At 38.9% G+C, this 25054-nt stretch overlaps 2 protein-coding genes across 18 annotated transcripts in view; one reads left to right on the top strand and one right to left on the bottom strand.

Annotated features, from left to right (window-relative positions):
* The window catches only part of MAST2 (microtubule associated serine/threonine kinase 2), a 227256-nt gene that overhangs the window by 171754 nt on the left and 30448 nt on the right, over positions 1–25054 (top strand). For 14 of the 17 annotated variants that reach the window (XM_053213514.1, XM_027059306.2, XM_053213473.1 and 11 more), the window contains 2 exons: positions 21819–21894; positions 24457–24477. In XM_053213514.1, coding sequence (XP_053069489.1) covers positions 21819–21894; positions 24457–24477 — 97 coding nt within the window. The remainder of the gene's footprint in view (positions 1–21818; positions 21895–24456; positions 24478–25054) is intronic. The other 3 variants (XM_027059307.2, XM_027059310.2, XM_027059313.2) reach the window with 1 other exon arrangement.
* Positions 10870–11277, bottom strand: LOC106974045 (UPF0729 protein C18orf32 homolog). Its single transcript, XM_053204908.1, has one exon. The coding sequence runs from the start codon at positions 11110–11112 to the stop codon at positions 10870–10872; it is 243 nt and encodes an 80-aa protein (XP_053060883.1). The 5' UTR covers positions 11113–11277.

A 25054-nucleotide genomic window follows, 5' to 3' on the forward strand; every position in this document is an offset into this window, starting at 1 on the left:
TTCATAACTATAATGTGAATTCTGTGCATGTTACTAGTGTCTGCTCCTCTCTGAGATGATTGTCTCTTTATTTAGATTCCTGGCAGTTAGAGTTCAGGACTAAATCTTCCCTATTCAAGTGGCTTTGATTGAGAACATCATCTGCTCTTTTCAGCCTGCCTAGGGCTGTAGACTCTAGCTTTGAGTTAATATGTGTAACATAGTTTGTACTCAAATGTGACCTGTCATCATCATCATCTCTCCCCAGATCACTGTAGAAAATCCAGGTGGGCCTCAGACCCAGGGAAGAATTGACTTAAAAGCCCAATTCATGGCTGTAGACTCTCTACTTACCTAGATGTTGAGAAAAGCAGCACTGATTGTTCCATGCAAATCAAACTTCACATTAGATTATATCCTCCAGTCTTAATACATCGTGATATTTGGGTCCACAGGATGTCCTAAGACCCTTCAACTTTAATTTTAAGTCTGGAATCTGTTGAGTAATGTGAGGCCTGTTGACTTGAAAGTAGGTCTATTTATTCCATACAGTTCAATTTATTATTAAATACTTACTATGTGTAAGTAGATTATAACTACTACAAGGTCAGTTTAGTAGGTACTTAGTAATTCTGGGAATAGAACCTTCCTAGTTCGTTGTTGTTGTTGTTTTTTAATTAATAAATTTTGTTTTTTAGAGCAGTTTCTGGGCTTACAGCAAAATTGAGCAGAAAACACAGAGAGTTCCCATATACCCTGTCCCATAGCATATAGCTTCCCCCACTATCAATATCCTGCACCAGAGTGGTATATTTGTTAAAATCGATTAACCTACACTGGCACATCATTATCCCTCAAACTCCATAATTTACATTAGAGTTCACTCTTGGTGTTGTACATGACATGTATCTGTCATTGTATTATCACAGAGAATAGTTTCACTGATGTAAAAACTCCCTGTGCTCTGCCTTTTCATCCCTCCCTACCTCCAACCCCTGGCATCCACTAATCTTTTCACTGTTGCCATAGTTTTGCCTCTTCCAGAATGTCATATAGTTGGAATAATATAGTATGAGACCTTTTCAGATTGGCTCATTTTACTTAGTAATATGCATTTTAAGAGTCCTTCATGTCTTACCATGCCTTGATAGCTCATTTCTTTTTAGCACTGAGTAATAATATTCCATTGTCCAATGTACCACAGTTTATTAACCCGTTCACCTACTGAAGGATATCTTGGTGGCTTCCAAATTTGGCAATTATGAATAAAGTTGTTATAAACATCTGTGTGCAGAGTTTTTGTGGACATAAGTTTTCAGTTCATTTGGATAAATACCAAGGAGCTTGATTGCTGGAACATGTGGTTAAGGGTATGTTTAATTTTGTAAGAAACTGCCAAACTATCTTCCAAAGTGTCTGTACTATCTTGTGTTCCCACCAGCAGTGAGTTAGAGTTCCTGTTGCTCCACATCTTCACCAACATTTGATGTTATCAGTGTTTTGGACTTAGGCTATTCTAATAGGTCTGTAGTGGTATCTCGTTTCAATTTGCATATCCCTAATGGCATATGATGTTGAACATCTTTTTATGTTTATTTTGAGAGAGAGAGAACTAGTGAGCGCCTGCACAAGCAGGGGAGGGGCAGAGAGACAGGGAGAGACAGAATCCCAAGCACACTCCACATTGTTAGTGCAGAGCCTGACACGGGGCTCAGTCTCTTGATTGGTGAGATCATGACCTGAGCTGATATCAAGAGTCGGACATTTAACCAACTCAGCCACCCAGGTGCCCCTGAACATCTTTTCATATGCTTACTTGTCATCTTCTTTGGTGACGTGTCTGTTCACATTTTTTGCTTGTTTTTTAATCAGGTTGTTTTCTTATCATTGATTTAAGTGTTCTTTGTATTATTTTGGATCACAGTCTTTTATCAGAGGCCTTTTGCAAACATGTTCTCCTAGTCTTTGGCTTGTTGCCTTATTCTTTTTTGTATAGCAGAAGTTTTTAATTTTAATTTTAATAAAAACCCAACTTAATTGTTTCTTTCATGGATCATGCCTTCGGTGTTGTGCCTAAAATGTCATTGCCATAGCCAGGGTCATCAAGGTTTAGGTCTGTGATACATTTGAGTTTTTATGAAGGTCTATATCTATTCTTTTTTTTTTTTTTTTTTTTTTTTTTTTGCTTGTGCATGTCCACTTGTTCCAGCACTATTTGTTGAAAAGATTGTGTTTTTTTTTTTAATTTGTTTTGTTTTGTTGCTTTTGCTCTTTTGTCAAAGATCAGTTTACTGTATGTGGTTTTGTTTCTGCCTGTCTGTTCTGTGTCTATATTGTTCCATTAATCTGTCTTTCCTTTATCCAGTACCACACAGTCTTGATTACCACAGCTTTATAGTAAGTGTTGAAGTTGGATAGCATTAGTTCTCCAACTTTGTTCTTTTTCTTCAATATTGAGTTGGCTATTTTTGGGTCTTTTGCTTCTCTACATAAACTTTAGAATCAGTTTCTCCATGTCCACAAAATAATTTGCTGGGATTTTGATTGGAATTGTGTTGAATCCATAGATCAAGCTGGGAAGAGCTGACATCTTGACAATATTGAGTCCCCCTATCTATGAATATGGAATCCCTCTCCATTTATGCAGTTCTTCTTTGATATCAAACATCAGAACTTTGTAGTTTTCCTCATTTAGATCTTACACATATTTTGTTGGATTTATAACTAAGTATTTCATTTTTGGGGAGTGGTAATGTGAATGGCAATAGGCTTTTAATTTATATTTCCACATGTTCATTGAGAGTATATAGTAAAGTGTTGACTTTTGTACATTAACCTTGTGTCCTGAATTTTTGCTGTAATAGCTTATTAGTTCTAGGATGTTTTCTGATTTTTTTTCAGATTTTCTCTATAGGCTATCATGTCTTCTGTGAACAAAGACAGTTTTATTTCTCCCTTCTCAATCTGTATACTTTTTATTTCCTTATCTTACTGCATTAGCTAGGACTTCCACTGCAATGTTGAAAAGCAGTGGTGAGAAGGTACCACATGGTGGGAGAGTTTCAAGTTTCTCACCATTAAGTATGATGATAACTGTAGGTTTTTTGTAAGTGTTCTTTATCAAATTGATGAACTTTTCCTTCAATTCCTAATTTGCTGAGTTTTTAAAATCATGAATGGGTTTTGGATTTTATCAAATACTTTTTTTGCATCTGTTAATATCATTTTTAAAATTTAAATGTTTTATTTATTTTTGAGAGAGCACAAGCTGGGGAGGGGCAGAGAGAGAGGGGGACAGAAGATCAAAGTAGGCTCTGCACTGAGAACAGTGAGCCTGATGCAGGGCTCAAACTCATGAATTGTGAGATCATGACCTGAGCTGAAGTCAGATGCTCAACTGACTAAGCCACCCAGGGCTTATTTGATTTTGCTTCTTTAGCTTGTTGGTTTGATGGATTACACTGATTAATTTTCAAATGTTGAACCAGCCTTGCATACCTGGGATAAATCCCCCCTTGTTATGGTGTATAATTTCTTTTATGCATTGTTGGCTTTCATTTGCTAATATTTTGGGGGGGGGATTTTACATCTTTCATGAGAGAGATTGGTCTTTAGTTTTTGTCTTGTAATGTCTTTGCCTGGTTTTGGTATTAGGATAATTGTGGCTCATAGAGTAAGTTAAGTCCCCTCTGCTTCTGTCTTCTGGAGGAGATTGTGGAGTGCTGTTATAATTTCTTACTAAGTGTTTGATTGAGTACATCTGGGCCTGGTATTTTCTGTTTTGGAAGGTTATTAATTATTGATTACTTTCTTTAATAGAAGCCTATTCGGATTGCCTGTTTGTTGCCATAGCTTTGGTAGATTTTGATTGTTAAGGAATTGGTCTATTTAATCTAGGTTATCATATTTATGGACACAGGGCTGTTCACAGCATCGCTTTATTATCCTTTTAATGTCCATGGACTCTGTAATGATGTCTCTTGTTTAATTTTTCTTTAAAAAAATTTTTTTTTAATGTTTATTACTTTTGAGAGAGAGAGAGACAGAGACAGAGAGCAAGCAGGGAAGGGGCAGAGAGAGAGGTAGACACAGAATCAGAAGCAAGCTCCAGGGGCCAGCACAGAGCCCGATGTGGGGCTCAAACTCACAGACCACAAGATTGTGACCTGAGCTGAAGTTGGCCGCTTAACCGACTAAACCATCCAGGTGCCCCTAATTTCTAATATTAGTGATTTCTGTCTTCTCTCTCTTTTTCTTAGCCTAGCTAGAGGTTTATCCATTTTGTTGGTCTTCTCAAAGAACCAGCTTTTAGTTTTGTTGATTTTTCTCTGTTGACTTCCTGTTTTCAATTTCATTGACCTCTTCTCAAGTATTTATTATTTCATCAGCTTACTTTAAACTTAATCTAGTTTCTTAAGGTGTAGGCTTAGATGATTAATTTTAGATCTTCTTTTCTAATATATGCATTTAAGGCTATGAATTTCTCTCAAAGCTGTGTTTCATTGCATCTCACAAATTTTGGTAAGCTGTATTTTCATTTTCATTTAGTTGAAAATGTTTATCTTGAGATTTCTTCTCTGACTCATGTGTTATTTTGAAGTGTGTTTTTAATCTCCAAGTATTTTGCCATTTTCCACTTATCTTCTGTTATTGATTACTAGTTTGCTTCCATTGTGATCTAAAAGTAGACATTGTATGATTTCTGTTCTTTTAAATTTGTTAAGATGTGCTTTATGGTCCAGAATGTGGTCTATCTTTGTGAATGCTCCATGTGATCCTGAGAAGGATGTGTGTTCTGCTGTCATTGGATTAAGTAGTCTATACATGTCAGTTACGTCCAGTTGATTGGTGGTGCTGTAGAATTCAACTGTGTCCTTACAGATTCTCTGCCTGTGTATGTAGACATGAAACTGGTGAGTCATGGAATATACCGTGTAAATTTTTGGAATAAGATTAACAGGTCAGTGGGCATGTATGTTTATATGATGTTTGTTAAATATCATCTAATTTTCAATGAGTGTACTGGGATTTAGAGTATGACTTCCTTGAGACTTTGGAGCAAGTCCCAGGATTCATTCCTCTTTACTCCCTAACACTTGCAGGCTCATCACTCCATCTTCCTTGAATCCACTAGGGCTAATTTCATCATCCCTTATTCCTGTTTATATCTGTCACTACAGGAATCCCCTGGCACCCTCCTTTCCTGTATGCTACATTCTTAATTCCTATAAATTCCAGAATATTCCCTGTTTTGCCCCTTTTTCTCAACCCTCCGACTCTTGAAACCCTTCCAATGTACCTTCTGGAATTTATTATCAGCAAAATCTCCTATATGCTCAATCTTGTTCTTTAAAAAAAATTTTTTTTAATGTTTATTTATTTTGGTGGGGGGGCACACTGAGAGTCCAAAACAGGCTCCCAGCTCTGAGCTATCAGCACAGAGCCTGACATGGGGCTCGAACCCAGGAGCCAGGAGATCACGACCTGAGCCAAAGTCAGATGCTTAATTGACTGAGCCACCCAGGTGCCCCTGCTCAATCTTGTTCTAGTGGAATCCTGTGGGAAAGGGAAAGGTTAGAATAAGATTGTCCTACAACCCTCTCAAGTGTTAGCTTTTACCTCTCCCATGGCCTTATAGCATTGGGCCTGAAAGGAAGAGATGTCCTTATCTTTTCATTATTCTCTCTCTCTTTTTCTTAATGCCCCCAAACTTTTAATCTTATACCATTAAATTGTATCACTACCCATCAATGCACCTGTAGTTATCTTAGCTCTTGACTCACTATTACTCTTCAGTTCTAACTCCTGTTATTCTTGATGGTTTGAATACATTCGCTGATTTTTCAGTTCTTAGGACTTTTGGTTGTTTGAACTCTTGTTTTCTAGTGAGCTTCTTCTCCATAGTACCTCAGTTACTTGGACTGTTTTAAACTAATTTTAGTTTTATTCTTCCTACTGCTCTCTAAGCACTACCTCTAATCTTTCTACCTTGTGTCATCTAGAAACCTCATCCCCCCAAACATCAGCATTTGATTCCAGGATCTCCAATCCTTGGGAATTTAAGTTTGGGATGCCTTCTAGACACTGATGGGGATGATTCGGTGGTATTAAGATGGAGAGTACCTGGAAGAGAACATAAGGAGCCAGCAAAATACCTACCCCACCTCTATGTCCAGTGATATAAAGGGATGTGTGACAGCCAACAGTTCTTATTTGAGAGAGCTGCAGGGGAAGCTGTGTGTCTTCATGGGGGCAGTCAAGTTTTCACCTAATTAAATATGTTAAGGGCTTTACTAAATATATGTCCAGGGTGTTTGGGAGTATAAAAGTAAGGATACTCTGGCAGTTGCAGAACCAGTGAGGAGACCATTGCCATTGTCAAGATGGAAGGGAGTGTTAGAAATGGAGAAAATATATGAATATGAGAAAATTTTATGAGGTTAAATAAGTAGGAATTAGAGTTAGCTATCTCTAGATTTCCTGGTTGGGTGATTAATGAGTAATGATACCCTTAACTTAAATAAGGAGTACTGAAGAGTAGATGAAAGAGAAGGAAAAAGAAGATCCCAGAAACAAATGTATACATATATGGACACTTGATTTATGGTGAAAGTAACACTGGGCCGATTGTATACCATATGGAGACACTGAAAAATTTAACCCTCTTTTTTTTATTGTTTATTTTTGAGAGAGAGAGAGAGAGAGACAGAGTGTGAGCACGAGGGAAACAGGATCCAGAGCAGGGTCTCTGCTGATAATAGAGAGCCCTATGTGGGGCTCAAACCTATGATTGGTGAGATCATGATCTGAGCTGAAGTCAGATGCTGACTGAGCTACCCAGGTGCCCCAGATTTAACTCTTTCTTCACAGAAATCAATTCAGGTGAATTTTAGATTTTTTTTTTCTCAGTTTCATTAAGGTATAACTGATAAATACAATTGTAAGCTATTTAAAGTATACAACATGATTTGATATACATTAAATTGTAGGTTTAAATGGTGAAAGTCAAAACACTAAACTTTTAGAAAGTGTGCGGGAGAATATCTTAAAAGAGCATAAAGGGAATATTTTTTAAGAACATAAAGGAGAAGGATAATACATTTGACTTCCTTAAAATTAAGACTTTGTAGTCATCAGAAAATATTGTGGGGGCACTTGGGTGGCTCAGTCAGGTAAGTATCTGACTCTTGGTTTCAGCTCATGTCATGGTCTCACAGTTCGTGAGTTGGAGTCCCATATAGGGCTCTGTACTGTGTGTGGGGTCTGCTTGGGATATTCTCTCTCTCTCTCTCTCTCTTTCTCTCTCTCTCTCTCTCTCTCTCTCTCTCTCTCTGCCCCTCCTTTGCTCTCTCTTTCTCTCTTAAAATAAATAAACTTAAAAAAAAAGAAGATGATGATACTGTGAAAAAGCAAGCCACAAAGTGGAAGAAGATGTTATGATGCTTAAAACTGACAAAGGGCTTGCCTTCAGAACCTTTAAGAGAATTCCAGCAAATCAATAAAATAAAAAATAGTATGACTGAAAAACAGCTAAGAGACTTGAACAGGAATTAGTTAACAAAAGCAATACAAATGGCCAATAAATACATGAAAAGATACTTTAATCTCTTTAGTAATCATGGAAATGCAAAATAAAATTGCAGTGAGACTCCATTATGTGGCCACCAAAAATGGCTTAAAGTGACAAAACCAAGTGTGGATAAGTATATGAAACAATGGTAATCCTACAACACTACTGGTGGAAATATAAATTGGTAGAACCATTTTATAAAAACAGTTTGGCATTTTTTTCATATAAAGTTTTTTTTTTTATTAAATTTTTTTTTTAACGTTTATTTATTTTTGAGACAGAGAGAGACAGAGCATGAATGGGGGAGGGTCAGAGAGAGAGGGAGACAGAATCTGAAACAGGCTCTGGGCTCTGAGCAGTCAGCACAGAGCCCGACGCGAGGCTCGAACTCACGGACCGTGAGATCATGACCTGAGCCGAAGTCGGACGCTTAACCGACTGAGCCACCCAGGCACCCCTCATATAAAGTTTTAAAGATAGACAAAGTAGAACATGAGATGTCACTTACTTGTATAATTCCATTTCTTTTAAAATTTTTTTTTTAATGTTTATTTATTTTTGAGACAGAGAGAGACAGAGCATGAACAAGGGAGGGGCAGAGAGAGAGGGAGACACAGAATCTGAAACAGGCTCCAGGCTCTGAGCTGTCAGCACAGAGCCCGACGCGGGGCTCCAACTCACAGACCGTGAGATCATGACTCGAGCCGAAGTCGGATGCTTAACCGACTGAGCCACCCAGGCGCCCCTATATAATTCCATTTCTATGAAATGTCCAGGATAGGCAATTCCATAGAAACAGAAAGTAAATTAGTGGTTTGCCAGGGGCTTGATGGGAGAGGAGAATGAGTGATTGTTAACAGGGACAGTTTCCTTTTTGAGTGATAAAAATGTGCTGGAAGTAGATAGTGGTGATAGTTGTACAACTTTGTGAATATACTAAAAACCACTAAACTGTACACTTTAAAAGGTTGGATTTTATAATGTATTAATTATTTCTCAGTTTTTTAAGCTGTATGAAAAAAACTCAAGTATTTAGAGATGCATACTTAGTTGATAAATCTATAAAGAAATGATTGCCATAAAAGTAAGGGCAGTGATGTTTACCTGTATTGAGAAAGGGGAGGGACTTTGGAAAGATTATGTAAAGGGATTTTGGAAGATGGTATTGTTAACCTGGGTGGTATTTACATAGGAGCTTGCTATATGCTTACATTCCTTTATAACTAGTTAAACTGTGTAAGTGAAGGAACTGGTTCAAGGTCAACTGACTGTTCCCAGTTCTGTTTATATGTTTCATAAAAACATATGGGGTGGGTTGACTACTTGCCTTTGAACTACCTCCTCCGACTGCTAAACTGCTTGGTAAAGTTGAAAAAGCCTACTTTGTAGGCCGCTGGGCTTTCTGTCCTGACGAGATTTTTTTTTTTTTTTTTTTTTTTGGTCCTGTTGATCCATTTCTGGCTCTTTTTATGAAAGAGTTCTTCTCAATAATGCGATTGTTAAGAATTAAATTAGGGTAACCTGGGTGGCTCAGTTGGTTAAGCAGCCGACTTTGGTTCAGGTCATGATCTTGTAGTTCATGGGTTTGAGCCCTGTGTGAGGCTCTGTGCTGACAGCTCAGAGCCTGGAGCCTGCTTCAGATTCTGTGTGTGTCTCTCTCTGCCCCTACCCCACTTGAGTGCGCGCGCGCCCGCGCGCGCTCTCTCTGTCAAAAACAAACAAAAAATTTTAATGAAAGAATTAAATATTTTCTTCAAAATGTTAACATTCTAACATCTTAATTTTCTTATTTTGTAAAGTTTTTATTTAAATTCCAGTTACTGGGATACCTGGGAGGCTCAGTCAGTTAAGTACCCGACTTGATTTTGACTCAGGTCATGATCTGCGGGTCTTGAGATGAAGCTCTGCATCGGGCTGTGCACTGGGCTTGGAGCCTGCTTAACAGTCTCTCTCTCTACTGCTCATGCTCTCTCTTTTTTAAAAAAACAAAAAACAAAAAGTTCCAGTTAGTTAACATACAGTGTAATACTTTCAGATATGCAGTATAGTGATTCAATACTTCCATACATCATCAGTACTCATTGCAACAATTGCACCCCTTAATCCCCTATTTAACCCATCCCCCCACCCACCTCCCTTCTGGTAACTATCCATTCTCTATAGTTAAGAGCCTGTTTCTTGGTTTGCATCTCGCTGTCTCTTTTTTTTACCCCTTGCTCTTTGTTTTGTTTCTTAAATTCCACATGAGTGAAATCATATGGTGTTTGTCTATCACTTATTTCACTTAGCATAATACTCTCTAGCTCATCCATGTTGTTGCAGATGGCAAAAGTTCATTCTTTTTTATGGCCAAGTAATATTCCAGTGTGTGTGTTTGTGTGTGTATCTGACATCTTTATTCATTCATCAGTTGATGGACACTAAGGCTGTTTCTTTCTTTTTTTTTTCCCCCACTGAACAGAATATTTGGTATACTTTGTAAGAATAGAAAGAATGCAACAGGATTAGAATTTTATAATGTACATTAGATATTTAAAAGTATTACATTTTTCAAAGGTGTTTCCCCTATTTTCCTGTCTTTTCTATTTTCCTCACAGCCAGAAGCAGTAATTACTACTCTCCTGAGTAAGCTTCTCTGTTGTATTGAGCAGTAATTGTATCTTTATGTTTCAGGTCCTTAGCATCCCCCCAAACCCCTTTTCCTTTCACTGCATAGTCTCATTGCACTATTTCACGGTAACATTGTACTCTGCTCAAATTCAAAGAGCTTGAACAAAAGCTAGAGGCCCAAGGATTTCTGAGTACTGATTTAGTAGCAGTGCCTACTGGCACAAACCTTCTATTTATTCATAACTGCAATAATAGAAATGAAAGCTACCTTAATGAAAAAGGAACACAGGAATGAGATCATTAAATATAACTGAACACATTTTATTTTATTTTTTTTAATGTTTATTTTTATTTTTGAGAGAGAGAGACAGAGAGACAGAGCATGAGTGGGGGAGGGGCAGAGAGAGAGAAGGAGACACAGAATCAGAAGCAGGCTCCAGGCTCTGAGCTGTCAGCACAGAGCCTGACGTGGGGCTCGAACTTACGGACTGCAAGATCATGACCTGAGCTGAAGTCGGATGCTTAACCTACTGAGCCACCCAGGCGCCCCACTAAACACATTTTAAATATAAATATCATGTATTTCCTGATTAGTATCGGGTAAGTATCTAAGCTACCTATCCCAAATCCTAGTCTCAGAAAAAGGTCAGAGACAATTACAAGCAAGGTGCTTCATATTATCACGTCCGTTTCTAAAACAGTGAGATCCTTTAAAACAATCCCTTTAAGTCTTTATTTTTATCAGACATTTCCTTTGGTCCTTTTGTTGGCAGTCCACTTATGTCTGCACCTTTGCAGTCTGCTTTGCCTTTGTTTTTATCATGGGATTTTAGAAGAGCTTTTCTAGGCCACATGCGACTAACAAAGGCAGAAAGCAGAGGGCATATGTATGGCACCAGGAATTCTTTGTAGATCCAGAGCAGAACCATGACGCAGCAAGGGATGCACACCATCCTCCCAGGCTGGAGTTCCCACACCGCGACCACCAGGTCCGTGTGGAAAATCAGGCATCGGGTGCATGTAGCCCTTTGAATTCATATTTTTGTATTCTTTGTATAAATACCTAGCAGTGCAGTTACCAGATTGTAGGATAGTTCCATTTTTTAAAGTTTTTATTTAAATTCCAGTTAGTTAACATACCGTGTCATGGTAGTTTCAGATGTACAGTACAGTGATTCAGCACTTCTGTACAACACCTGGTGTTCATCACAAGTGCACTCCTTACACCCCATCATGTTTGTAACCCATCCCCACAACCATCTCCATTCTAACATCTTAATTTTCTCTCAAAACAAGAGCAATTCAAATGTTGATTTTATTCTGTTACAACCATCATATTAGTAATTTTGACTTTTTAAGGTAAAATGAATGTTGCAGAAGTAGAGAAAACCTAGGAAAAGTAGCACAAACTTTTTAGGCCATGGCATCTGGTGGTATAATAAACAATTTCTCTGGTCTTTATCTCAGGTTCCTGGTACAGAGCTTCTAGAAACCTTGGAACATCCTGAATGATAGGAGTGTCTTTGTTAGCTAATGGGGCAGTTCAAGGTGGCCCTTTAGGTAGCTTCAAGATGGAGGCTTGGTCACCGGGAAGGAAGACCAATTGCATGTTTAGAAATTTAGAATTTTGGGCCATCCTGGGGAGGGAATTGGAGCCGGAGATTTAGTTCAGTTGTGCAGCCAATGATTTAATCAATTATATCTGTTTAGTGAGACCACAATAAAAACTGTAGATAGCAAGCTCAGAGTAGAACATTCTGGTTGGTGAACAATTTATGTGCCAGGAGGGCAACACACCCTGATTACATAAGAAGAGGGCACAGGAGCTCTGCATTCCTTCCCTGACCTTGCTCATGTGCATCCTTTATAATAAAACTGTAATAGTAAATATAACGCTTTCTGAGTTCTATGACTTGTTTTAGTGAATTATTGAATGTGGAGGGGGGGCCTGTAGAAACCTCTGAATTTATAGTCAATATGTCCACAGTACAGGTGGCTTTGCCACCTTCCTTCCCTGAAGATTTATAGTTGGTGTAGGAAGTGAGGCAGGCTTGAGGACCTTGCCCTATCTGTCAGATCTGCACTAACTCTGTGTGGTTAAATTTCAGTACACCCAGTTAGTGTCAGAATAGTATCTTTGAAAAGTCTATTGGAGCCTGGCCAGTTGGAAGGAATGCTTATTACAATGTTTATTATTTTGTCAGCTTTCAGATACTGGGAATCCATTATTATTTCCTTTTGAACTACAGAATTTTCTTGCGAGACATTACCATCACAGACACAGGCAAGGGGTTTTGGCTGTGTCCTGGCAACTACCCCACAACTTGCAAACCATTTCCTTACTTTGTTGGCCATATCTGATATTGAAGTGTTGATTTGTGAACCAGCTCTAAAAAGTTGTAATGAACAAATGCATAAACCTTAAAAACTGATAAATTAACAAGTATTTACCTTATTGACACGGGAATAAAGATGAAGTATACAGTGCTTTAGTTATGACAGATGCCATCAAGGATTTAGAAATAGGCCAACAGAGGAGAAACAGAGGACATATTCAGTTTAAGACTTAGAAAAAGCCAGGATGCCTGGGTGGCTCAATCGGTTGAGCATCTGACTCTTGATTTTGGCTCATGGTTTGTGAGATATTGGGCTCACAACATGTCGGGCTCTGCACTGACAGCACAGAGTCTGCTTGGGATTCTCTCTCTCCCCCTCTCTCTCTGCCCCTCATCCTCTAGTGCTCTCTCGCGGTCTTAAAAAAAAAAGAGAGAGAGAGAAAGCCTTTAATAAACTAATTCTGGGTGAATATATTCTGACTTTGTTATGGTCATATGGAGGCCCTAATCACCTTTCATTTGAGTTATTTGAAGAAACCCCTAACTCCTTTTTTCTTTCTACTCAGTTCATTCTAAATTTTGAAATTGGACATTTTCTTCCTAATGTATCACTTAGTACTTGTCATTCTACTACCTAGAATTTTTGAATGGCAACATTCTCCAAAGTGGTTCTCTAAAGACAATCCATTTGGACATGAGGGGAAAATAATAAAACTTCTACTTATTTTTTACAATGAAAATTGAGAATTAAATCAGGTTTTACCAGTACTAATATGGATTGACAATGGTACTACCCACATTAAACCCTGTGTCACAAAGTGTACATAATATGCCATGAACAGAGTTGAGCCCCTCTATACCCTCAGTCATCATTTCCCTTGATCATATTGTAACATATTGCAGCTTACAGGCGCATTCCCCCCCCCCCCCAGTTTTTGCTATTACTTAAGTCTCTGTTTTCAATTCCAGTATAGTTGACATACAGTATTATATTAGTTTCACCTATACAATATGATTCAACAATTCTATCCATTACTCAATGCTCATCAGAATAAGTGTACTCTTAATCCCTTCACCTATTTCACCCATCTCCATCCCCGACCCTGGCAACCACCTGTTCTCTTACAGATGCATTTTCACAAAACTTTGTAATACAATATGGAGGGAACCTTTGAAATGGTTTGTGTAAGAAGGAAATTTACTGGTTGTCTTGTGGCAAATTAAAAGAATGGTCAAACTAAATGTTGTAGCAGTTTTCTTTACAAAATGTCAAGTGCTCCACATTTGGTGAACTTTCCTGTACTAACAAGTGGTTTTTAGTAGTATGCTGCCTAGGAATTGGGGATGGAGGGTGGGCAACAGTGGCAGATATTCTTAGTCTATCCCTTCAAGGTGAAGGTGACATGTAACGTGAGTGAAAAAGTAGCTGCGTTTTGAAAGAAATTTGTGCCACGGAAAGAGTATTTTGAAAAATGAATTTTTGGATGTGTTCCCATCTGTATGTTATTTTGTTGACAAACTGATGCCACCTATTAAAACAGGTAAATCTACCTCATAAAAACATTGGAAATAACATGTTTCTCCTCTTCCAAATGAAAGGTTTAATAGATTTTGAACCTATTTGGTAAAAATATAATAACATAAACGTTTCTATTCATCTTCAAGAGAAACTGCTTGTTACCACAAGAAGATAGAAATTTACCATCCTTTGGGTGGAATTGAAAAACAAGTATCACGATCTAATAAATAGAGCCAGTAATGGACTTCTTCCATTGGGAGCTATGTATCTTTGTGACATTTATTTTTCATCTATAATAAAACCAACTCACAAAATAAATTTAAAACTAAATTGCAAAAAGACCTAAAATTTCTAAAAATATGAACCATCTTCAATTGTACTAGACTCAGAATAAAAGGAGCAAAAAATTGTGTACCATTAATAAAATTTAACTTACAAAGTTTTTGTTTTAAAGTATATAATTTGATAAATTTTTAAATGTTTAAAATTTTATTTAAATCCAAATTGGTTAACATATAGTGTAATAATGAATTCAGGAATAGAATTTAGTGATTCATCACTTACATATAACATCCAGTGCTCATCTCAGTAGTGGTCTCCTTAATGCTCATCACCCATTTAGCCCATTCCCCTACCCACCACCCCTCCAGCATCTCTCAGTTCTCTGTATTTAGGAGTCTCTCATGGCTTGTTTTCCTCTCTCTTTTTATTTTATTTTTCCTTCTCTTCCCCTATGTTCATCTGTTTTGTTTCTTAAATTCCACAAGTGAGTGAAACTGTATGATACTTATCTTTCTCTGACTTATTTTGCATAGGATAACACACTCTAGTTCCATCTACGTTGTTGCAAATGACAAGATTTCATTCTTTTTGATTGCTGAGTAATATTCCTGTGTGTGTGTGTGTGTGTGTGTGTGTGTGTGTGTGTGTGCGCGCACATCTTCTTTATCCATTCATCAGTTGATGGATGGACATCATTTGGGCTCTTTCCATAATTTGGCTCTTGTCAATAGTGTTGCTGTAAACATTCAGGTGCATGTGTCCCTTTGAATCAGCATTTTTGTACCCTTTGGATAAATACCTAGTAATGCAATTACTGGGTCGTAGGGAGTTCTATTTTAAATTTTTTAATTTAATTTTTTTAATACTGTTTTCCAGAGTAGCTGCACCAGTTTGCATTTTTCCCCTTTCTCTGCATCCTCGCCTGCATCTGTTGTTTCCTGAGTTGTTAATTTTAGCCATTCTGACAGGTGCAAGGTGGTATCTCATTGTGGTTTTAATTTGTATTTCCCTTATTATGAGTGACGTTGAGTGTCTTTTCATGTGTCTGTTAGCGATCTGGAAGTCTTCTTTGGAAAAGTGTCTATTCATGTCTTCTGCCCATTTCTTCACTGGTTTGTTTTTTGGGTGTTGAGTTTGATATGTTCTTTATATATTTTGAATACTAACCCTTTATCTGTTATGTCATTTGCAAGTATCTTTTCCCATTCTGTAGGTTGCCTTTTAGTTTTGCTCATTGTTTCCTTCACTGCACAAAAGGTTTTTCTCTCGATGAGGTCCCAGTAGTTAATTTTTACTTTTGTTTCCCTTGCTTCTGGAAACATGTCTAGTAAGAAGTTGCTGTGGCCAAGGTCAAAGAGGTTGTTGCCTGTTTTCTCCTCTAGAATTTTGATGGTTTCCTGTCTTATGTTTAGGTCTTTCATCTGTTTTGAGTTTATTTTTGTGTATGGTGTAAGAAAGTGGTCGAGGTTCATCCTTCTACATGTTGCTGTCCAGTTTTCCCAATACCATTTGTTGAAGAGACTGTCCTTTTTTCCATTGGATATTCTTCCCTGTTTTGTCAAAGATTAGTTGGCCATATGTTTGTGGGTCCATTTCTGGGTTCTCTATTCTGTTCCATTGATCTGGGTGTATGTTTTTGTGCCGGGTGCCATACTGTCTTGATGATTACAGCTTTTTTTTTTTTTAATTAAAAAAAAAATTTTTTTTTTGAGAGAGAGTGTGAGTGGGGGAGGGGCAGAGAGAGAGGGAGACACAGCATCCAAAGCAGGCTCCAGGCTCTGAGCTAGCTGTCAGCACAGAGCCCGACATGGGGCTTGAACTCATGAACCGCGAGATCATGACTTGAGCTGAAGTTGGACGCTTAACTGACTGAGCCACCCATGTGCCCCAATGATTACAGCTTTTTTTTTTTAATGTTTATTTATTTTTGACAGAGACAGAGCATGAGCGGGGGAGGTGCAGAGAGAGAGGGAAACACAGAATCTGAAACAGGCTCCAGGCTCTGAGCTGTCAGCACAGAGCCTGACACAGGGCTCGAACTCACAGACCACGAGATCATGACCTGAGCCGAAGTCAGACACTCAACTGACTGAGCCACCCAGGCGCCCCTGATTACAGCTTTTTAATACAGCTTGAAGTCTGGAATTATGATGCTTCCAGCTTTGGTTTTCTTTTTTAACATTACTTTGGCTATTCAGGGTCTTTTCTGGTTCCATACAAATTTTAGGATTGTTTGTTCTAGCTCTGTGAAGAATGCTGGTGTTATTTTTATAGGGATTGCATTGGATATATAGATTTCTTTGGATAGTATCAACATTTTAACAGTATTTCTTCTTCCAATCCATGAACATGGAATGTTTTGCCATTTCTTTGTGTCTTCTTCAATTTCTTTCATAAACTTTCTATAGTTTTCAGCATATAGATCTTTCACCTCTTTAAGTTTGTTCCTAGGTATTTTATGGGTTTTGGTGCAATTGTAAATGGGATCAATTCTTTGATTTCTCTTTCTGCTGCTTTATTTTTGGTGTATAGGAAGGTCACAGATTTCTGTACATTGATTTTGTATCCTGAGACTGCTGAATTCATGTATCAGTTCTAGCAGTTTTTTGGTGGAGTCTTTTGGGTTTTCCACATAGAGTATCCTGTCATCTGCAAAGAGTGCAAGTTTGGCTTCTTCCTTTCCTATTTGAATACCTTTTGATAAATTTTGATATATATATATTCCTATGAAACCATCACCACAATCAAAATAGTGAAAATATCCATTATTGTCCAAAAGTTTCCTCCTGTCCTTTTATAATTCTTCCCATCTCCAGGCACCCACTGGTGTGCTTTCAACACTTATAGATTAATTTGACTTTTGTAGAATTTTATCTAAATGGAATCATACAGTGTGTTTTTTTTGTCCACTTGTCCTTTGCATTTCCATATGAATTTTATTAAAAAATTGTTTTTTAATGTATATTTATTATTGAGAGAGAGTTACAGAGCATGAGCGGGGGAGGGGCAGAGAGAGAGGGAGACACAGAATCGGAAGCAGGTTCCAGGCTCTGAGCTGGCAGCACAGAGCCTGACGCGGAGCTTGAACTCACAAACTGCGAGATCCTGACCTGAGCTGACCTGCCAATCAACTGACTGAGCCACCCAGGTGCCCCTTCATATGAATTTTATTTTTAATTTATTTTAATTTATTTTTGAGAGAGGGAGCATGTGCACACATTGGGGGAGGGGCAGAGAGAGAGAAAGAGAGAGGAATCTTAAGCAGGTTCCATGCTCAGCACAGAGCCTGATGCAGGGCTTGATCCCATGACCCTGGGATCATGATTGGACCAAAATCAAGAGTCGGCCTCTCAACCAAATGAGCAACCCAGGTGCCCCTCCATTATGAATTTTAAAATCAGCTTACCCAAAAGGTAGTTGATAGAAAAAGGTGGTGCATGAGTGAGGGCAGGGGGCATTAGGAAAATCCTGTGCCTTTTGCTCAATTTTACTATGAACCTAAAATGGCTCTAAAAAATAGTCTATTAAAAAAAAAAGGCAGCTGGGATTTTGATTGGGTTGTTCTGAACCTGTAGATCAATTAGGGAAGAGAACTGACTTCTTAACAATATTGAATGTTTTTATACATGGTATATTTCTCCATTTATGTAGGCCATTATTAATTTCTCTTACCATTTTAAAAAATATTTTAAATTTATTTTTAAAATTTATTATTGAAGTATAGTTGCATTAATGTTTTATTAGTTTCAGGTTTAAAACATAGTGACTCAACAATTCTGTACATTAACGCTCACCATAACTGAAGCCACCATCTGTCACCAAACAGCGTTATTATAGTATTGATGATATTCCCTGTGCTATACTTTTCATCTCCATAACTTATTTATAACTGGAAGTTTGTACCTCTTAATGCCTTTCTCTTAACGGTGTTGTATATAGCTCTTATACACCTTTTGACACATTTATCCCTAAGTATTCATGTTTTTATGCAATAAATGCTAGTGTTTTTATTTTCACTTCGTGATTACATAAAGTATAGCTATAAAAATAGCTAGCTATAGCTAGCAAATAGAAATATAATAGATTTTTGTATATTGTCCTTGTATCCTGTAGCCTTGCTAAATTCATATAAGTAATTTTATTATAGATTCTGTCAGATTTTCTAGACAATCACGTTGTCTATGAATAAATATTATTTCCTTTCTGATCTCACTGGTTATGCATATATACATAAATGTTAAAAAATGGTTGTTGGATTTTTATCAAGTGCTTTTTCTGTGTCTATTGGGATGATCATATAGTTTTTGTCAGCCTATTATATTGGTGGGTTATATTGATTGATTTTTCCTTATTTTAACTAACTTGTATTCCTGGAATAAATATACTTGGTCATAATGTATTACCCTTTTCATAATTGTTGGATTTGATTTTCTGAAGTTTCATTAGGAATGTATGCATATAGGGGTGCCTGGGTGGCTCAGTCAGTTAAGCATCTGACTCTTGATCTCAGCTCAGGCCATGATCTCACACTGGGTTCGAGCCCTGTGTCGGGCTCTGTGCTGGTGGCTCAGAGCCTACTTGGGATTCTCTGTCTCCCTTTCTCTCTACCTCTCCCCCACTTGTGTGCGTATGCTCTCTGTTAGGGTCAGGCGTAAGGCAGGGTAAAGATAGGAGTCAGAGGCTAAAAAATTTTACCAAAGGCTTTATTTGGGAACTAAGGTCTCAGGCGAGGTTCCATGACTCAGGGAGAGAGAGAGAGGAGTCAGGGAAGTTGCGCCCAGGTGTGGGGGGGGGGGGGGGGGGTTTAAGCTGCTGCGGTTCCAGGTTTAAGTCCGGGTGGGCCTTTTTCTCGTCTGGTCGTGCTGTCGCTCGGTGATTGGTTGACCTCCAATTCGTTCTGGCACGCTACTAGGGGCTTTTAGTTGGGTTGCGCTGGCAAGATGGCCGTCCTCTACTTGGGACCTCTACTGTGGTTCTAAGGACATCCTAACACACTCTCTGTCTCTCTCTTTCAAAATAAATAAACTTAAAAAAAAAAAAAGAATGGGGGTGCCTGGGTGGCTCAGTCAATTGAGAAAGATTTCCTTAACTGTTTGGTAGAATTTATCAGTAAGATATCGGAGATTGATGTTTTCCTTAATAGAGTCTTTAAATAAACTAAGAATGGAGTCTTTATCCATTCATCCATTGATGGACATTTGGGCTCTTTCCATACTTTGGCTATTGTTGACAGTGCTGCTATAAACATGGGGGTGCATGTCCCCCTTTGAAACAGCATACCTGTATCCCTTGGATAAATACCTAGTAGTGCAATTGCTGGGTTTGTTATGCCCAGAATTCGTGATCCCCAAAGACCACTAGGGAGCCGAGTCTGATGTAAAAGCAAAAGAGCCTTTATTCGAGCTAGCTCGAGCTCAATCCCCTACCTGCACCAAGGCAGCTGTGAGATACCAGGGAGAGAGCGAGTTTCAAGAGGACAAAGGTTTTACTGGGGCCTAGGGGCAGTTGGCGAGGTAATGGCTGTGGCCTCAGCCGATTGGCTGGGGAAGGGTCCGAGTCCTGTTAGGCAGGTGGGGGGGGGGGTTACTCAAGGGGAGGAGGTGTGGTCAAGGTGAAGGACACAGAACAAGATGGAGTCGGCCTGCGTGGGCCCGCCCTTTCAGGTTGTAGGGCAGTTCTATTTTTAATATTTTGAGGAAACTTCATACTGATTTCCAGAGTGGCTGCACCAATTTGCATTCCCACCAGCAGTGCAAAAGAGATCCTCTCTATCCACATCCTCACCAACATCTGTTGTTGCCTGAGTTGTTAATGTTAGCCATTCTGACAGGTGTGAGGTTGTATCTCATTGTGGTTTTGATTTGTATTTCCCTGATGATGAGTGATGTTGAGCATTTTTTCATGTGTCGGTTGGCCATCACATGTCTTCTTTGGAGAAGTGTCTATTCATGTCTTTTGCCCATTTCTTCACTGGATTATTTGTTTTTGGGTGTTGAGTTTGATAAGTTCTTTATAGATTTTGGATACTAACCCTTTATTTGATATGTTGTTTGCAAATATCTTCTCCCATTCTGTCCGTTGCCTTTTAGTTTTGCTGAGTGTTTCCTTCATTGTGCAGAAGCTTTTTATTTTGAGGAGGCCCCAGTAGTTCATTTTTACTTTTGTTTCCCTTGCCTCCAGAAATGTGTTGAGTAAGAAGTTGCTGCGGCCAAGATCAAAGAGGTTTTTGCCTTTCTCCTTGAGGATTCTGATGGCTTCCTGTCTTAAAATTAGGTCTTTCATCCATTTTGAGTTTATTTTTGTGTATGGTGTAAGAAAGTGGTCCAGATTCATTTTTCTGCATGTTGCTGTCCAGTTTTCCCAGCACCACGTGCTGAAGAGACTGTCTTTATTCCATTGGATATTCTTCCCTGCTTTGTCAAAGATTAGTTGGCCATACATTTGTGGGTCCATTTCTGGGTGCTCTATTCTGTTCCATTGATCTGAGTGTCTGTTTTTGTGCCATCTAAATATTTTAAGTAATCTCTACACCCAATGTGGGGCCCTAATTCACAACCCTGAGATCAAGAGTCACATTGCTCCACTTACTAAGCCAGCCAGGTGTCCTGAGAGTGGCTTTACATAATCGTCGCAGAGGTGCTGTGTGGGGAAGTGAATACAGAAGTGGGAGGCAGACAGAGATTGGCAGAGTAGTCAGCACATAATGGAGTATGGTACTTGGTTTGACATGGCCCTTTGTATAGAGACACATTGACAGCTTCTGCCATCTAGGAGCTTCTGAATACAACCCCCCAGGTGGGAGTTAGACCAGAGAAGTATGGCAGTCTTAGGTCCAAGAACTGTTGTAACTAGTGCAAAGGTAACCATAGTTTTGTTCAAACCTTCTGTCTGTAGGTTAGCAAGTTACAGGGGACATGTGAAAACTAATAAGGGAAAATGGAGTTAATTCCTATACTGTGAGGAAGTTGGGCATGCTTTACAGACTTGGCCCTTGTGTATGGTCTTTTTTAAGGAATGTTGCTATCCTAAGTCCTCACCAAAGAACTTAAGTTTCTCTTAAGCATGCATTTTTCTGGGTTAGCCTTGGATGCAGTGTGCGGAGATATATGTGCAAGAGACTTTTAGACCAGGAGTCCTGTTGCCCTTTGAGAAATGTTTGAGCATTTGTCCATGCCATCTGCACCAAATGAGTTCTTTAAGCTTTTGGAAAGTTGGGGTAACTTGACTAAGCAGATTGGAGCCTGAGGTGTTCCTAGGAGGGCAGGAAATTGACAAATTGCCGCTGGAACTAGAATGGATGCCTGAGAGACATAGATGGTTACAGGCAACTTGGGAACAAGGAAGAAACCTCTGGACTACCAGACTTTTACAAAGAGAGAATCATTAAACTAATGGTAAGCCTGAAAACATAACTATATGAGTGCTAATTGCCGATACTAGGGGGAGATTTCTTCCCTAAAAGTTGTCACAGTCCTCAGAAACAGACCTCGTATAGGCTTTCTTTTCCTTTTCCCACCCACAGGTAACAGTCCTTTGGATAGTCCCCGGAATTTCTCTCCAAATGCACCTGCTCACTTTTCCTTTGTTCCTGCCCGTAGGTAAGTTGATAGAAAACCTCCTCTGTGACAAACATGTGTGGCATTTGCATGGATGTCAGTTAAATGTTGACTTCTTCCTTTGAGGTACTGCCCTTCAAGTGTGTTACCTGGGCAGTCAGCCATCAAAATTCCTTCCCTGCTTTCCTCACCCACGTCATAATCATCTTGTTCACGTTTTGCTTTCTAAAAAGCCCTAGTATTTGCATTTAGTTTGAATGGACAAGTAGATATAAGAAGTGTGGATTTATTTTTACAATCCTGAACACAAGTCTCTGGTTTCCTGAGGATATGTTCCAAAACGTTATACTCTTGACTGAGCTATCCTAGTGTGATCAATGAGAAAATGGCCTCTCCTCTCAGAGGAACCCAAGGTTTTACTCTTACTCCTCTTACTCAGCTAATTCTGAGGAGCTGAAAGGATCTTTCCTGGGGGATAAAGAGATTACAGAGTCTTCACTTATCCTCTCATGAATTTAGAAAGATTTGTTGCATTAAAAGGCCATGCTTATATTCCTCCTGGCATTTCACCCTCTGGAAGTGATACAAACTTATTCCTGGAAGTGGTAGCAATCCTGACAGCCCAGCCCATTGTCAGGGCCTCTTGAGAAGTACTGAGCTGATTGAGATGAGTTCATCCAAACTACATACCATGGCTCCATATAAAATAGAAAAAGCCTTACTTTTCAAAAATTTTTCTAAAATTCTTTCTTGGCAGAGTTCATGTTCTCTGGTTTTATTTTTTATTTTTAAAAGTATTTTTGGTTAGAATCAGCATTTGGCATTAAGTCCTCCAGAAAAATCATGGCTCCAGATTTGGAACCTTTAGTGGACACAGAATGATATTTGCAGCTTGAGGCCAGAGCAGTTTCTATACTTAGACTCCTTTTTAAAAAGAGATAATAGAAAAAGAGCACATTCTTCGAAACAGCATTAACTCACCATTCAAATGAGGACCCAGAAGAAATCCACCCCTTTCCTCTCCATGATTCTCTGTAGCTGAAAAGGACATGGATAGGTTGGGAAAAATGGATAGCTGACTTGGGTGCTCCTCCTGACCCAGTTGCCTTATTCAAAACAAATATCTAAGTTCGTCCCGTGGACAGATCTCTCCTACCTTGTGTAACTTAAAATTAGTTACCCAGGCATCTATTTAGGAGCATTTCCAGTATAGTAATATGCTGGATTGATGCATTTGTTTTCCTAGTCCAGCTGGAAAGTGTTTCTTACCCCAGACTTCCTATCTTGTATGTGAACTGTAGCCTCAGATTATATCTGTGCTGAGACAGCAAGATCTGTGACCAATCTCTTTAAGTGGTATTGAGTCATTTCTCGTTCATTCAGTAAATATTTACTGAGCATCCAGTATCCCCAGGCACTATGCTGGGTAACTAGTTATATAGTGGTAACAAAATAACCATAAAAAACAAACAAAAAAACCCACACCATAGTGCCTACTTTCTTGAAACTTAGTAGACTTAATAGAGTCTGTGCACCTGTTGTTCCCTTTGCAAGGAATGCTGTTTTCTCAGATCTTCACTTTGTTAACTCTTTCTTGTCTTTCATTTCTCATCTTAAATGTCAATTTATCAAGGAAGCCTTCACTAACCATGCAATATAAAGGAGCCCACTCATTTTCCATCATATCATCTAGTTTATTTTCAAACAAGTACTTTTCAATACCTGGTATTTTCTTATGTGCTTGTTTTCTATCTCTTCTCAACCAGAATAAAAGTATCTTTAATAGAGATGCCTTAATATGTTGAAAGCTGTGTCTCCTGGTGTATAATAAGTACTCACTCAGCTCTTATTGTTTGAATGAGTGATGGGGAAGAATAATGAACAAGCAAACGTTTATAAACTATGATAAGCAACATGAGAGGAAAGAACATGATGCTGCATGAAAGCATAGGAAGGGAATGGGGCTGAAGAATATATACGGGGTGGTCATGTAAGACCTTTCTGAAGGGGTCTGACTTTCAAGGTAAGACCTGAAGGATAAGAAGGAGCCTGCATGTTGAAAGTGAGAACATGGGTGTAGACCATTTTAGGCAGAAGGAATAACATGTTCCATTGGTGCCCTTGACTGTGCTTCATTATCTGGGCTTTAGGAGTAGGATCAGCTAGGGGATTTCTGGGCCTGGTATTACCACTGAGATCCAAATAGTTCTGTGCTGGGTGGCATAAAGTTTGAGTCATGTGCATGGAACATGGAACTCTGGGCTATCCCCATAATAGGACATAGTAGGAAAAGCAGCTAGGTTTTGGTAGGGGTGGAGAAGGGGACTTCACCCTGCAAACAGGGTACTCAGAAATTGTTTTTGCTAGGTTGCTGAGGTCTGACTTGAGCCTTGTAGGACCACATGGGTTTGCAATATCACACAAAACACAGATTTGATGAAATGCTAAGGATAGGTCTATCAATCCTACAATTTCACTTCAAACTTCCACACATTCCTAAACAAAGTTTGCCCCTGCCAAGCATGACCCAGTGCCAGGGGTCAAACAGATCAATCTCTCTGGTTCCATATGATTCTCATTATAATATATGTCTTTTCACTACAGCCATGGCCACAGAGCAGACAGGTAATAGTGGACTTGATGGGGAGAGGGACTGGGAAACTGCTATGCATGGCCAGACAATATGGTTTTTGATGTTGTGCTTGGTGAGAACTGGTTGTGATGAGTCTTTCTGACTGTGGGTGTGAACATTTGGCCTTTCATATCTAGCACAGAGGCCCTAAGGGAACCCCCTGCTGGAACCAAGGCTCAGAGCCCATACACTTAGGGGCAAGAATTGCTGAATAATTCCAAGTTTCTGAGCCTAGGAACAAGTCACCCTCATTCCCACAAATTTCCTCAGTCACCGAATGAGATGACCAGGCAGAGGAGATGGAGGCATCCTGTAGTGGCATTTCTTTCTGACTGTGGTAGCCCTTGCTCTTCAGATTACAGAAAATGGCTGCCCTGCAGTTTGTTTGCATTTCTATCTAAAGAAGGAAAAACGATCTGTGAAAAAGTCTATTTGACAAGGGTTTGGGAAATTCCTCGCTGAATTAGACTAATACTGTCTTTGGTGAGCTCTGTTTTCCTGGAACTGACTTGTTTTCTTGTGTAGAGCTCTTGGGACCCAACAAAGAGGTCAAAGAGAACATCATGTTAG

This window comes from Acinonyx jubatus, chromosome C1 (assembly GCF_027475565.1).
Source record: "Acinonyx jubatus isolate Ajub_Pintada_27869175 chromosome C1, VMU_Ajub_asm_v1.0, whole genome shotgun sequence".
In the NCBI taxonomy this organism is placed as follows: Eukaryota; Metazoa; Chordata; class Mammalia; order Carnivora; family Felidae; genus Acinonyx; species Acinonyx jubatus.

Bases quoted from the DNA above. Each gene is read 5' to 3' on its own strand.
- LOC106974045 (XM_053204908.1), bottom strand. From the start codon at position 11,112: ATGGTGTGCATCCCTTGCTGCGTCATGGTTCTGCTCTGGATCTACAAA.